Genomic DNA, 14,513 nt, shown 5'->3' on the forward strand with positions numbered 1-14,513 from the left:
GGGGGGGGGGGGGGGGGGGGGGGGGGCAGCCACAGGGCTCCAGGGCCCATGGGACAGGCTGGGAGTTCCCCAGGCTGCCCCTGGTGTAGTCCAGCCTTTCTCTGAGCCTGCCTGAGGGGAAAAGCCCTGCTTCCCAGAAAAGGTGGTGGGTCGCACTCAGCCTTCCCTCCTGGGAAATCCCCTGTGTCCTGGGACTGGATGGAGTTCAAGTGGTGGAGGGGTGGGGCGGGTGTCCTGGCGGCCCAGGGCATGGGCTTCTGCTGCCCGGGCCAAGCTGGGTCCTGTTCACTGCAAGAGCCCTATACTGGGGGTGCCCTCCCTCCATACTGTCGCAGACAAGCATGACCTAGGGGGTCACGGAATGAGCCTCGGGGTCGCCACGGTGCCCACAGCTGGAAGGGACACACTTGCTACCTGCTGGCCGTCTCTAACGCTCCCTCCCACCGAGGGTCTGTTCATTTGGGGTGATCAGCAGCCAGAGGAAGTGCGTGGAGCTTGAGAGTGCTTGGGGGGGGGGTTGGCGTCCCCACCAGACGTGCCCGCTGCGCACCGTGTAGACACACACAGGCTCACACGACGTTGTACAAACAGCTTCATAAAAATAAACCTTGTTAGTGCAGCAGGAGCCTAGAAGCTCGGCTGAGAGTACTGCGGTGCCTGCCGTGGGCGTGGTGCCACGTGGCCCCAAAGCTTGGGAGAATAAATAGGGGCAGGGGCTCAGTGCACCCAGAAGCGTGTGCGGACACTGCGCTCCAGTCCAGGCAGCCTGGCCTCGCGCAGCGCCCGCAGCAGCCGCACCCCTAGCGCCCCAGGCCGCGCATCCCGGAGCTCCATGAGCTGCCGCCACAGCCTCAGCTGCAGCTCCGCACGGCCCTCCCTCGGGGCCGCGGGACCCCGGGCCTCCGGGCCCACCAGCGCCTGCCACAGGCGCACGAGCTTCTTGGAGGACATGTCCTGGAAAGCCACGAAGTCGATGACCGCTCGCTCACACTCTTCAGCCCCTGCGGGGGAGTTGGGACGCAGTAGTGAGGGCCTCCACGTGCCCTGGGGGACACCCAGCAAGGGAAGTCCCTGCCCGTGAGTGGAACCCCGGGGGCCCCGGGGTGTGGGGTTGAGATGCCACAGCACTGCTGTGTGACCTTGGGAAAGCAGTTTACTCCCTGGGACTCCATTCCCTCCAGGGTGGGGGAGGGGATCATCCGCCCCCCACCCTGTTTCCCTGCCACTCCCCACTCCCCCCGCCCCGCTCACCTGGCCCCCCGGGCGCCATGGTGCTGAGCGTGAAGCCCGTGCAGCTGGTGCACAGGGCATCATGAGAGGAGGAGCCTGGCACGTTGAGGACCAGGCCCAGGGCGGTGCAGTTGCGGTGGGGCTGGCACGGCTCTGAGTGGGAGCTGCTGGCCGAGAAGGTGCCAGGGGGACACGGCTGGCACTGCGTGTTCTGGCTGGGGGTTCCTGGGGACGAGAGAGGAGGAAGGGGTCAGGGGAAACTGGGCTGCTGTCCTCCGTGGCAGCAAACATCCTGGGCCGCCGCCACCCCGTCCAGTCCCGCTGCCCACCGGGGACAGCCACGCCGGTGCCAGGCGGGCAAGGCGCGTGCTCCAGGCAGAAGCCGGCGTGTGCGAAGAAGCCGGCACGGCAGCGGCAGGCGCGGTTGTGAGTGGCCTGGCAGGGCCGCGCCTCCTCCTCACGCTCCCCACAAATGACGTTGCAGTAGCGGCAGCGCTCCAGGTAGTTCCAGAACTGGGTGTAGTGACGCGGAGGGCACGGGCCGCACATCGTGGGGCTGTCCCGGCGGCATGGCCGCTGCACGAAGGTGCCTGGGGGGCACTGGCCACACACGAGCCACTCCTGAGTCTCCACGTCCCGCCACGGGTAGGTGAGCTCACCCACTGCGTGTGCGGCCAGAGCCAGCAGCAGGGTGGGCAGTGCCCGCAGCAGGGTCAGGGGCGGCGGGCCCCACCTCTCCAGTGTCCCCATGGCCCTCCCTGGGGCAGCGGCTCGGCCTCCCGCAGCGCCAAGCGGTGGGGACACTGGGACGGCGTGCCCAGCCACCGGCAGCCCCCCCTAGCCACTGCCGCCCCACACTCAGACTTGGAGTGCAGTGGTGGCCTATATAGACTGGCCTTGTCACGCCCTTGGGGGAGGGCTCATCACCTCCAAGCGGCCTGCGTGTCCCGGTTCTCAGCCACATCACCACCCCCACGGCCCCTCCCTCCCCAGAAAGCCCCTTTTATTCTCGGCCGGCGCCAGCCTGCTTCGAAACAGAGTCTAGGACCGGGCCTGGGAGGCGCTCCCCACACCAGATCCGCTGGGGAGCCCCAGGCCCTGCTCCCCTCCGGTGTCCTGCATCCGCCCAGCCGGCGGTGCCCCAGCATGCCCATGCGCCGACAAGGTGGGGGGGGACCCCACTCAGGTGCTCACATCTTCCTTCCCAGCACCCTCAGGCCCCTCGCCAGACCCTGATACAGTGTCAGTGACTTTATTAGGCAGCTGGTCATCTGATTAAAAGCAGGTCCACTGCCCACACACTGGGCCTGCAGAGGAAGCGGGGGCACACAGCCCCCAGCTTCCTGTCCTGGGCTCGGGACTCAGCAGCGGAGCTCCGGACGCTCCACCCACCAGCCCACAGGCCCAGGAGGTGAGCCAACCCGCCCCAGACCCTGGGCGGGGGGGCTTCAGGGCATCTAGGTGAGCGCAGGCCCCGTGGAGAGGCCCATGTCCACAGGGTTGTCAGCCGGCCCCGGGGTCTCCACACTCACTGGGGCTCTGGCCAGAAGACCTGCGTGATGCTCTGCTTCCGGGCGGGGGCGTGACAGGCCGGGCATGTTCTAGAAGCCTGTGGAGACACCGGAGTGCTGCCCAGACGCCGCTGCCCAGACCGCCCCCCCACACCCCGGGCGACCAGGTTGGGGACAGCTGCCGGAGGTCTGCAGGCCCCACTGCCAACCTGGAGGAGCTGACGCCAGCAGGCCTGGCAGCGGTGGAAGTCGCAGGAGGGGCACTGGAAGGGGACCGTGTCCTCCGCCCCACAGCCAGGGCAGGCCGAGCCTGCGGCAAGGGGGCCGCCGTGAGCTCGCGCGGCTCGTCCGCCCCACCCCACCCCCACCCCCGCAGCCGGCATCCCCGGCGGCCCCTCCCGGGACCTACCCCACTCAGACGGGGCGTGCCTGAGCGGGGCGCTGGGGGGCCGGCTGGGCATGAGGAAGGCGGAAATCTTGCTCGGGGTCGTCCCACGCTTCTCGCACTGAGGGGCACCTGGGGACAGACGAGCCAGTCTGACGGGCTTCTCTGCGGTTCCGCCTGCCGGGCTGAGTGGGGCTGGGGGACGCTCGGTTACCTGGCTTGGAAGCGCTGTGGGCGAGGTTGGGGGGCACGCTGGGGCTTGCCTCCTGGGGGCCTGGCACCCCAGTACCTGCGCTCGGGGCAGCCAGGCCCATCAGATCGGCGCACGTCTGCCGGAAACGCTGCTTGTGGTGGGGTCTCAGGAACATGCCAAACCCTGCAGGGGTGGGGGGGTCGGGATCAGCCCCACCCCCACTCCCCTCCCCCACCTCCTCCCGCCAAACTCCCTCTGCGGCCACTTGCTTTGCAACAGGGGCAAGTCCTCAGGCCTGGACGTTGTGAGTGCGGCCACCACAGCCACCACCTTCTCGAAGTCACTGTCCTGTTTGTACGTGGTCAGTGCCGCCAGGAGCTGGCTGTGGCCTGCGGACCCCAGGGCCTTCCGGACATCTGCCAAGTAGGCGCTCACAGCAGGCGGGCCTTGCTTCTCTGCCCCGGGGGCTCTAGGCCCCTCCTTTGGACGGCTGCTGGGGTCTCCTGGTGAGCAGGTAACAGGTCTTAGACCACGCCAGGGGTCTGGGGGCCCAGAGCGCTCCTGGGAACCGCTGCAGAACCAGTATGCCCCCCACGAGGGTCTGCAGTTCTGTTTCTGGTTCAGGGACTGGTACCTGCGGGGGCTGGTCTGGGGACCCGGTGGGGCCTGCCTTGGTTCAGGTGCTGTCCAGGGTCCAGCTGTCCTGCACCCCGAGCCAGGGTCAGCTTGGGGTCACACTCCTTCCCTCCTGAAGGCACACAGACACACAAGGAGCTATCCAGCTGGGGCCCCGAGGGTCTGGAGTGCCTCCCCAGGAGAAGGCAGGTCCGTCCAAGGGAAGACTGAGACCCACAATCGTCCTCAGACCACAGAAGCGGGACCCAAACCAGAGCCAACTGCTGGTAGGGGGCCGGCAGACACACACCCCAGTGGACACCAAGCCCAGAAGGGAGACAGGTGACTCGCAGACTGGAAGTCCCCTCCTGGGGGCAAAGCGGTCTAAGCCAGGTCCCCATGACACCTGTCCTTGAGAAAGTCCCTGCTCAGGATTCAGCCATTGAATGGGGACAGGAGCTCCCAGGCTCTAGAGGTGCCGTCCCAGCGTGACTGTGAGACTCACGAAGGGCTGGGCCTGGGCCGCACGTACTGGGGCGGGGGGCGGGGGGAGACCCACGAGCAGTTGCCCACCCTGCTCTCGGGGGATGGGTTTGAGGGCCCGGCTCACCGCTGGGGGTCTGCGCCGCCGGGGCCCACGGCCTCTGAGGAAGGCTGAGCTCAGGCTGGGAGCTACAGCCGTGGCCCGTCCGCTGGAGGCACAGCTCCTCAAATCGCTGCTTGTGGTGCGGCCGCACGAACTGGTAGAAGCCTGTGGGGAGGGGCGTCTGGGCCTACGGGCTCTACCGTGCTGAGCTGGGGGGGTCTGGGATCATGGGCCACCCGGCCCCACCTTCTCTAGAGAGCAGGGACCACCGCAGACCCTGCTGCCCCCCCCAACAGCTGTGGTGCTGCCCCCCAGGGCACCTTGGAGTAGGCTGTGCTTCTCGGGGTCCTCAGCAAGGAGTGGGCTGAGGCAGGCCAGCAAGGCCTCCAGGTCGTCAGAGCCCTTGTAGTCCTGCAGGGCCCTGGTGAAGGTGTGGAAGCCGGCCGGGCTCAGTGCCTGCTTCACGGCCACCATGAACAGCCTGGCTCTGCCTGTCTGCGCACCGGCGGCCGGGCCCTCCTGCCGGACACAGGACAGACGGCCCATCAGGCGGGGCTGCGGTGCTTCCCGAGGGGCCGCCACTAGCGCAAAGAGCGACTGCTGAGAAGGGTGCCCCAGTTCCGGGGCCCAGCTGGGAGGCCAGGGATCGGGCGGCTTCGGTTGAACACAGCCACGCCCCTCAGGGAGCAGCAGAGGCCACGCGTGGACCTGCCCCCGAAGGCCAGGGCCTCCAGCTCCTCTGCCAAGCGCCCCTGCGCCTACGTGGCACACAGCCCCGGCTCGGGGTCAGTCAGCTCACTGAAAGGGGTACTCGGTGACTACGGGGGCCTTCACACATCCCTGAGCCTCCTCTGTGCCCCGACGTGGAACCCTCAGCAAGGAAGCCCGGAAAACAGGAAGGAGGGGTCCAGGCCCGATGCCAAGGCTCCTGGCACCCTGCCCACTTCCCGACAGCAGTGCCCCTCCCGGCCCTGCCCAGTTCTTCCCAGAAGCCAAGGAACATGGACAAAGCAAGTGCTGCAAGGGGCTTTCCAGAGCTTTCCCGGCTCGGACTAACTCACTAGCCCTTCAGTGCTTTCCTCGGAGGTGGCTGGGAAGCAGACCCTCCCCACAGCGGGGCACGTCAGCAGCCACACGTGAGCGCCGATGGGCGGGGGGCTGGCCCGGCTGCCGGCCCCACGCCAAACCTGCCTAAGGGCCAGGGCCTGACCTCTGTGCCGGACGCAGGCATGCCACCCAAAAAGCACTCTCCCGGAAAAGCAACACCAGATGCGAGGCCTGAAGCTGAGCACAAGCGTGTGGGCCTCAAAAGCACGGGGAGCCCCCGCAGCTCGGGGACACGCCGTGGCGCCCGGCAACGTGAAGGTCAGACAGGGCAGTGCTACTCGGCTGGGCACAGGCTGCTGCTGAGAGCTCCACGGGGCTCTGAAATGCTCCCTAGACAAACCGAGTGAAAGACAGACTCGGAGCCTGGGCGGCGGGACCCTGGCACGGAGCCGCCCAGATGCCGGGAGCAGCAGGAGACCACGGGGCGGAAGGAGGCCCTGGGAGCCGCAGGGACAGGCTCAGCCGGAAGAGAGGAGGCTGACAAGAGGCTCGTTTGCACGTTCCAGCCAGAGGCGGGGGCGGTGCGGGCCTTGGGGAGCCAAGGGCACGGGGCCTCACTGTGCCCCGGGAAGGTAGCAAGGAGGCCCCCGCCACACGCTCCAGGGCCAGTGTGGGGAGCCAGGCAGCCTGTGGTTCCTGCCCCCCACCCCGTCCCACATGCGTGCCACTGGCTCCCGTACCTGGTGGCCACCGACCACCCTGATCTTCCTCCTGCCTGCTCTCTGTTCCTGCGCAGGCCTCTTGGTGCAGGGGACGCACACAGCGGAGAGGTCTTGTGCCTGAGGGTGACACACTGTGGTCCCGGCCACGCCCTCCGAGCCCCCCGAGCCCCCCTGGGACACTGCAGGGGCCCACAGCTGGGGAGAAGGGCCCTCTCCTGAGTCAGCACCACTAGCCCCCCTTTGCGGGTCGCAGGCTCAGGCGCCAGCTGTTACCAGGGACTGGAGGGCGTGGAGGGCAAGGGGGGAGGGCTACAACTCCTGCTGAGGCTGGGCTCACCCAGGGCCCAGGAGACAGGGAGGGGCAGGGAGCTTTAGGTCCGGCCAGAGTGAAGGCTCTGGCTGAGCAGCTGTGTCCCCTGACGGCTCAGGGCCCCAGAAAGGGTGGGTCCCTGGTGCGGCAGGAGCCGGACAGAGACCGGCCCATGTCAAGTCCTGAAGAGCCCACAGGGCCGCATAGGGGGAGCCCCAGCTGACAGCTGGGAGCAGGGCAGGTGCGCAGCATGGCCAGGAGGTGGCAGAGTTGGGGGGCTGTGCCCGTCTCTGGAGCCCCCGCACCTCCTCCTCCCCGGGGGAGGCCTCGTCCGCAGGTCCCCCGGCCAGCTGCTCGCTGCGCTCTAGGGCGGCCAGCAGTCCCACAGGCCTCGGCTGCGTGAGGCCCTGCGCCCGCTCGTACTCCACACACAGGCTGCTCTCGGTGTCCCCCGTGGCTGGCGATCCTGCGTGGGCACGGGCATCAGCAGGAGAGCCGGTGGCGGGGGGCGTGGTTCAAGTCCGGTCCCCCCCTGCCGCCAGCAACTCGGGCTCAGCCAGGCACTCTGGTCATTGGGCCACAAGTGCCACCAGCCGGCTGGAGTGCCACCAGCCCCAGGCCCCCGCCCTCCAGGGCCCCCCACCTGCCATGTCACCCAGGCACACACACCTGTGGGTCTCCGCCTCAGGCTGGGGACATGCACGTCCAGACTCTTGGCTTTCCTGGTGGAGAGGGGGCCAGGCGACATGGCTGCTGAGACAGCACCTTGTCCCTCATCCAGACTCGGGGCAGCGAGCAGTGGAGCCGGCACAGGCGTCTGCACAGGCACGGGGAGGTGAGGGTCCCGCACAGACCCTTCCCCGGGGAGGGCGAGAGCATATGGCCAGCTGGGCGTTAGGGACTCACTGTTTTCTGAGCAGCACGGAAGAACTGGGCCACGTCCCGAATGACGTGGCCAAAACTGTCGTACACCTTGACGTGGGGACGCACCCAGGAAGGCAGCTGGGCTCTGGCATCTGGCTGGGTGAACCTGGCCGGGAGCAGCGGTCAGCTCGGGAGCTCCACCCGCCACCCCACCCCCCAGCCAGGCCCAGACCCAGCCGGTGCCCGGCGGGTACCAAGAGGCCGCAGGGCAGGGTCCTGTGCAAGCCGGGGAGAGCCACACCTGTGGTCACAGAGGAAGATGGCCCCGTAGTCATGGCGATGCCGGATCACCCGCCCGATGGCCTGATTCACAGCCCTGGACGCCTGCTGTCGGTACCACTCGTGCCCCGAGAGGAGCTGTCATGGGTGGGTGGGGGGCTCGGTCACAAGGCCTCCAGTCCCGTCTACCCACCTCCACATAAGCCTGTGGCCCCTCACCTGGCCTCCAGGCCCACCAAGGCTCTTCAGCTCGTCTAGGAACTGCATCTTGAGAACAACTCGGGGGTCCATGCGTGGAGGGTACGGCAGGCCCGTGACAATCACACCTCGGCCATTCATGTCCGCGAAGTCCAGGCCCTCACTGGCCTGGGGGGTAGTAGGCACTCTTTTCCCCCCATCTGCCCATGCCCAGAGCCTCAGAGGCACAGGAACCCACATGTGGGCAGGGAGAGGGAAGCCTCCCACCCTGGGCCAGGCCCTCCATGGGATTCACAGCCCCCAGGGCCTCTCACACTCGCAGAACCCCCCGCCATCCTTCCCACCCGCAGCCCGAGAGGGGCGCTCACTCCCAATGCCGAGAGCCACTGCTTGGGGACGACTGCCCAGCGAGGGACGAGAGAACTACACCGTCCCGACACATGCTTGCTGGACTTGAGGCCCCGGGGAGAGGGTCAGACTGGCCCATCTCACCATGTCGCAGCCCCAGGTCACGCACTGCGAGCTTCCCCCAACACAGGCACCTGACGGGCCAATGAGTGTGGGACCCAGACCCTTGGCGGCCTCACCTTCCCCCGGCACACGGCCAGGAAAGAGGCCCCGCTGGACCCAGGAGCAGCGACTTGTTTGTAGTAGGCGTCCACCACCTGGACGAAGAGACTAGTCAGCTCTTTCGTTTGCGGGAGCGAGACCCCAGGTCTCACCCCCTGAGATGAAAGGCTGTCCGGCTGGGAGGTGGGCCAGCAGGGTTCCAGCAGCTTCCTCACGGCACAGGTTCCCAGGCTGACCCAGGGCCTGCTCAGTGTTTCCCAGAAAGCATGGGGGACCCAGCGCTGGGGAGTAAGGGAAGGGGGAGCCTCGCTTCAGTGCCGGCCCCTCAGGCACAGGGCCTGCGGTCATCACCCCCAGGCCCAAACTTCCTGAGAGGAGACAGGTCAGGTCCATGCGAGACTAGCGCTCGCCAGAGCTGCTGGTCAGGGACAGTGGGCAGCCCAGGGTAGCCACGAGGGGCCGCGGAGCCCCGATTGCTCAGACCTCAGAGAAGCCACCTTTGCTCCTCGGCTCCACAAACACAGGCTTCAGGGTCTCCAGCTTCCTGGCAAAGTCATGAGCCTGTGCGAAGAGATGGGGAAAGGGATGCCCGTTGCGCCTGTCACACCTCAGAGCAGGGCACGTACCCAGCCCCGCCAGACCCGTGGCTGCTTGGGGCTCCCCTCCTGCCCCAGGACACACAGAAGGGGGACGCACCCGCCAGAACTCCAGGCTCTTCTCCATGACGGGGTAGGAAGGGAAGAAGACCAGGAGCCCGTGGGGGACCACGCGGGCGATGTTGCCTGAAAGGGCCGTGGCTCTGCTCAGCCGGAGGGGTGTCTGTTTGCAGAGGCTGCCCGTGGTTCCCAACAGGGAGAGCAGGCTTGGCAGGGAGCCCCAGGCACCCCGGAATGGGGTAGGAGCCCAAGACGGAGCTCAGGGCTTCCCACGGGCACTCACCTAGCGCCTTACCCAGGGAGGACAAGCACACATCTGAAAACCTGCACAAAGCCAAGAGCCCATGGTCACAAGGGGCGAGTGGCCCACAGCCTGCCCACCTCCTCATCCACCAGGCCCCCTACCGTCTGTCAAAGGCAGAACTCAGCTGGGCTCCGTCGGGGCCTTTGGGGACAATCCCCACCCAGATCTGCTGTTTGCTGACGACGTGTGGGTTCTCCAGGCAGACGGGGAAAGGGCTGGGAGCAGCAGGGCGGCCCCTGTGAGGTCCTGAGCCCCAGCATCCTCAAGCCGGGGCCGGCCTTGGGACCCCCACCCCACAGGGCCTGGGGAAGCCCTTACATCTGCATCTCCAGAGCCAAGGAGGACACGGGGGCCAGCGTGCCGCTGGTGAGGATGACGGAGCGGACGCCCTGGCGGACCAGCTCTCGCATGCTGTGGCCGGGGCTGAAGCACCAGTAGCTCAGAACCTTCCCTGTGGGACGAGCGGGAGGCTGGGCTGGCCACGCTGGGCCCGGCAGCCCACACACACAGGTCTGAGCAAGGGGGGCCCTGCCTGAGCCTTGAGCCAAGTGCCCCAGGTGTCCTGGGAGTGGAAGCAGATCCAGAGCGGGCACCCAGGGGCAGACACTGGCGTCACCTCTAGAAAGGACGGCCAACCCCAACCCAGACTTGCACAGAGATGGACACGTGGCTGGGGGCACAAAGGACAGGCACGGTGGCTGCCATCACAGGCCACTGGCCGAAGGACACGAGGAGAAAGCAGACCCCAACCTCCGCTCGCCAAAGAGGCAGCAGGAGCCCACGTTCGCCGGAGGCAGGCGCCGGCAGCGGCATCATCCACGTTCACCAGGAGCCCGTCTCCTACTGGCTTCTGGCTGATTCTGGAAGCTTAGGGCACCACAAGAGCACAAGCAGAACGACTTCAAACGGGCCTAAAGTCCAGGCTAGCTCACGGGGCAGCAGGGACACTTCCAGTAAAGAACAAACCACTTTCTGGGGCCAGAAAAGCCTTTTCCACCTTCGGGTCAGGATCAGCCCTGTGACGGGGAAGGCTGTGGGAGCGGGGAGCCGGCCCTTCTCTGTGCAAGGCCCGGGGACAGGGCCAGCCCTCCCCACACTCACGCACATCTTAGCTTCTCGGTAAGGTCAGTAAGGAACCAACTTCCTAAAAACGTCCAGCCCAGGGAGCGGCTATTTCTGAGAACTTACATGCTCTCTGAGCTGCCCAGAACATGGGACGCCACACCCCACTTGGCCTTGGGACCTACACACCCTGCCCATGTCTACGTTCCATGGAGAGAGAACTCAGATGTAGGGAGAGGCCTCGGGTGCTGGCACGAACCGCTTCCTGTGACCTCACAACTAACGAGTGAGGGGTGCACTGGCCTCCCCGGCTCTCACAGAAGCTACCTCCTGCTCTGAGAGGCTGGTGACCCGCCAAGATCACGCTGTGAGCCTCCTTGGTTGGCGCTGGCCTTGTCCGTGTTCCCAGCCCTGCTTTTCCTGTGCAAGGGCATGGCTCCAAGAGGGGCTGCGGCCAGCAAGTCTGGAAGGGGTGTGTGGGTGGGGCTGGGGGTTAGGCCTGGAACACAGGCAGGCAGGGCTGCGCCACCACTGATGAGTGGCCAGGACAGGAGGCACAGCTGACCTCAGGACCCACTGCCCGACATGTATTCTGCAAACCCCACTCAAAACGCCAAGTTGCAGGGCGCCTGGGGGGCTCAGCGGGTTAAGCCTCTGCCTTCGGCTCAGGTCATGATCCCAGGGTCCTGGGATCGAGTCCCGCACTGGGCTCTCTGCTCGGTGGGGAGCCTGCTTCCTCCTCTCGCTGCCTGTCTCTCTGCCTACTTGTGATCTCTGTCTGTCAAATACATAAAATCTTTAAAAAAACAAAAACAAAAATCTCCAAGTTGCACCGAGTGCTGAACTCTGCCTGGGGTGGCCAGGACGCTCACCAGGGCTAGAAACCATGGGGACAGACACCCTGGCCAGGAAAAGACCAGCTACACTAAAAGCCACAGGATGTCTGGCACAGACCCCACCCTCCTGTGTCACAGCAGCCCCAGCTCTAGGACATGCAGAAGCCGGTAGGACCAACAACATGGAGAGAGCATGATGTGGGGCGAGGCCTGACCTCACAGGGGGGGCCAAGAGAACCGGCACCGCGGGAACCTGGGGGGCCATCAGACACGACTGTGGGGCCCGAACCCGCCCCTCCCGGGCCCGCTGGGTGGGACAGCACTCAAGCAGCACACCCGGGGTGACGGGAACGTGCCCAGGCCCCCTGCAGGCAGGCCCCACGTGCGGGGCACTGACCACAGCTCAGCTTGGCAGCCTCCCAGCAGGTGAGTCCGGGCAGGCTCTGGGCCGTCGGCCCGCACCGAAGTCTGTCTCCAAGGGCCCCGGCAAGGCATGAGCTGGAAGGTCACTTGGAGCGGGTGCACTCAGGCAGGGGCCTGGAGACCCACAGCGAGACCCGCGTCTGCGCCGAGGCGGAGTGGGGAGTGGGTTCCTTCCTCCCCCAACAAGGGACACCGTACCTTGCTTTCTGGCTGCTGTGGTGTTCCAGGCATCTGACCGCTGGGCCTTCCTCTGGTGCCCGACATCAGGGTGGATATGTACCTGGAGGGACAGAATGGACAGATACCCTGAGACCCAGCCCAGGAATCCCATGTCCTGGGGACAGCCCCCACCTTGTAGGACTGAGACCCCCACCCAGAGCTCCCTGCCCGGGAGGCAGCCCCTACCTTGTAGGACTGAGAGACCCCAGGTCCCACCATGGAACCGGGCACGCCCTCAGCAGGGTCTGCAGTGAACACAATCTGGAAAGCGGGTGTGGGGGACAATGTCAGCAGGACACAGCGGAGGCCACCACTCCTGCCAAGTGGTCCCCACACAAAGGAGATGGACGCTCAGGGTGCGGTAACCCCCTGCCCCAGCCCTGAGCGGCCCGCACCCTCTTGGGGGGGGCTCACATCTGCCTGTCCTCTCCCCCATCCCCGCAGGCGCCCTCCTTGGCAGCCAGGCCACATGCTCTCATGGGGTGCAGGGCCAGGGCAGTCGGGGGCCAGGGGAAGGACCTAGTTCACCCCAGAAGTAAAAGGATAAAAATGACCCTGAACTCAAGTAACGGGAGCCGTGCCCTCGCCCAGGGCAGCAAGCTGAGAACATGCCGCTGCTGGGGACACGCCACCTGGGGAGCAGGCACGGGCACCGCAGCTGCAGACGCCATCGTGCTCTGCTTCGAATCCCCACAGGAGCAGGTGACAGACTTTCAGAACTAAGAAGAAAACCAAGTCAGACAGCACCCTCGGTGACCAACAGAAAAATCAGGAGGGGGTGCCCCATCCTGCCTGATGCCCGGGCCGCGACGGGGCCGTGCCAGGGGCCTGAGGACCACTGGCTTCCTGTCGGAGCCGGCTCGGCGGGGGAGCAGGGCCCACGCCATCCTGCGACGCCAGTCCTGTCCCTCCCACAGCCTCTAGCCCGGGTCGGCCGCAAAGGCACGTTCTCAGGCTCCCTTGCGACGCAAATGTGGGGAGACGCGAGGCTTCAGCCTGACAGCCCCTCGCGCATTCACCACAGCCCACTGACCCCCTGCGGTTCCGGGCTGGCCCAGGGCACCCACCTTGCCCCAAAGCCGGCTATGGGGACTCCCCCCGGCAGGAGGGGACACGGCAGAGTGCGACGCAGGCCCACAGGCAGCACCAGGTGGCCACGGACCCTGAGCCACCTGCCAGGCCTGCCGCGAGCAGCTGCCACAGGAAAGGCCTAAAACATGGGGTAAGGGGTGCTCGGCCCCAGCGCACAAACAGCGCTCTGGGGGGGAGGGCCAGGGGCCTGACGGCCAGGAGCTGCAGACGGGGGCCGGGGGGCCCAGAGACCCGACGGTCACAAAGGGCCGTGTCTCCGGGCAGCAGCAGTCTGGGGTGCCTGCTGTGCCCTCACCGAAGTGCTGGGAGGACGAGCCTGGCACCTCGGGGACAAGGCCAGCCCTCACATCACACTCGAGGGCACGGTGCCCCGGCGCTCAATCACAGCACTGGCAGGGTCTCCACAGGCTGCGGGACGTATGCCCTGGGCTGCCGGGTCGCCCCCTCCCGACAGGCCCTCCCGATCTGCAACATCGAGTCGTACAGACACAGGGCGGCTGCCACAAACAAGGCCGTGCCTGGACCCGGCCCTCCCGCCCTCTGAGCCCTCACACAGCAAGGGGCACCCTGGGCGCTGGGGCCCCCCCGGCCAGGCCCCGCAGCACAGGCACAAGTGCCCGGCTGGCAGGCAGTCACACCACAAAGCACGGGGCCTCCTGGGTCGTGGTTTCACTGAGGACCTCTGGCCACCAAAAGTCCTCTTCCAAAAGGCCTAGTGCGGCAAAAGAGGGCCCTCAGCCGGCCTGGCAGCCACGCAACCGAGGGAAACAGAGCCTGGCTCGTCCACCTGAACCAAGGAAATGGCTCAGCTGGGCCCGAGGACGGCTGGACACAGGTCAGAACACTGGGGGGCAGGAAGCAGCCATGTCCACAGACCCTGAGGTGCGTCCTGTCCCTACTGGTTGCCTGGCCAGGGAAAGAGACGGTTTGCATGTGGTTGGAGGGGCTCAGCGAGCCCTGGGGGCTGCTCCCCGCCCCAAAGTGGACCCCAGAGGACATGCCGATCACCCTGCCAACTCTGAACGCCAGGCCCGTGGGCCCCACCTGGGTTCACAGGCATTGCCCAACACACTCCCCCTAAAAGTCTGAATGCGTCTCTGCTTGGGCAGACCTAGGGACCAGATACGGGGTTGGGCAGACAGAGCCTAGGCCCTTTCGTTCTCTAAGTGGCTCATACTTCGACTTTCCTCTGAAAAGCTGGTTCAGAAAATAAGTTGAGGGAGTGCCTGGGTGGCCTTGCTGGTTAAGTGCCCCGGATCTGGCTCCCTGCTGAGTGGGGCGTCTGCTTCTCTCTCTGCCCCTCCCCCTGCTCCTTCTCTTATTCTCTCAAATAAGTAAATAAAATATTAAGGGAAAAAAAAGAAATAGAACAAAAAACTGGAGAGAAAGTGATGGCAGATGGCAGGGTAGC

General features: G+C 66.3%; 1 protein-coding gene across 3 annotated transcripts in view; it reads right to left on the reverse strand.

The window, feature by feature from the left end:
• Window positions 1-795: 795 nt before the first annotated feature.
• Window positions 796-14,513, reverse strand: part of LOC111141622 (regulator of telomere elongation helicase 1) — a 29,283-nt gene continuing 15,565 nt past the window's right edge. The window contains exons 15-38 of one of the 3 annotated variants that reach the window (XM_022494327.1): window positions 12,197-12,271; window positions 11,990-12,071; window positions 9,789-9,921; window positions 9,572-9,685; window positions 9,450-9,490; window positions 9,207-9,292; window positions 8,994-9,071; window positions 8,528-8,605; window positions 7,962-8,108; window positions 7,765-7,880; window positions 7,506-7,629; window positions 7,269-7,416; window positions 6,905-7,065; window positions 6,308-6,406; window positions 4,841-5,039; window positions 4,545-4,685; window positions 3,954-4,067; window positions 3,589-3,822; window positions 3,341-3,502; window positions 3,151-3,258; window positions 2,763-3,051; window positions 1,560-1,830; window positions 1,252-1,455; window positions 796-1,001 (exon numbers count right to left, since the gene is read on the reverse strand). In XM_022494327.1, coding sequence (XP_022350035.1) covers window positions 852-1,001; window positions 1,252-1,455; window positions 1,560-1,830; window positions 2,763-3,051; window positions 3,151-3,258; window positions 3,341-3,502; window positions 3,589-3,822; window positions 3,954-4,067; window positions 4,545-4,685; window positions 4,841-5,039; window positions 6,308-6,406; window positions 6,905-7,065; window positions 7,269-7,416; window positions 7,506-7,629; window positions 7,765-7,880; window positions 7,962-8,108; window positions 8,528-8,605; window positions 8,994-9,071; window positions 9,207-9,292; window positions 9,450-9,490; window positions 9,572-9,685; window positions 9,789-9,921; window positions 11,990-12,071; window positions 12,197-12,271 — 3,354 coding nt within the window. In that variant the 3' untranslated portion in view covers window positions 796-851. Of the gene's footprint in view, window positions 1,002-1,251; window positions 1,456-1,559; window positions 1,831-2,466; window positions 3,052-3,150; window positions 3,259-3,340; window positions 3,503-3,588; window positions 3,823-3,953; window positions 4,068-4,544; window positions 4,686-4,840; window positions 5,040-6,307; window positions 6,407-6,904; window positions 7,066-7,268; window positions 7,417-7,505; window positions 7,630-7,764; window positions 7,881-7,961; window positions 8,109-8,527; window positions 8,606-8,993; window positions 9,072-9,206; window positions 9,293-9,449; window positions 9,491-9,571; window positions 9,686-9,788; window positions 9,922-10,220; window positions 11,199-11,989; window positions 12,072-12,196; window positions 12,272-14,513 lie in introns of those variants that run through there. The other 2 variants (XM_022494329.1, XM_022494328.1) reach the window with 2 other exon arrangements.

Source organism: Enhydra lutris, unplaced genomic scaffold (assembly GCF_002288905.1).
Source record: "Enhydra lutris kenyoni isolate GAN:26980312 unplaced genomic scaffold, ASM228890v2 scaffoldscaffold6, whole genome shotgun sequence".
Lineage (NCBI taxonomy): Eukaryota > Metazoa > Chordata > Mammalia > Carnivora > Mustelidae > Enhydra > Enhydra lutris.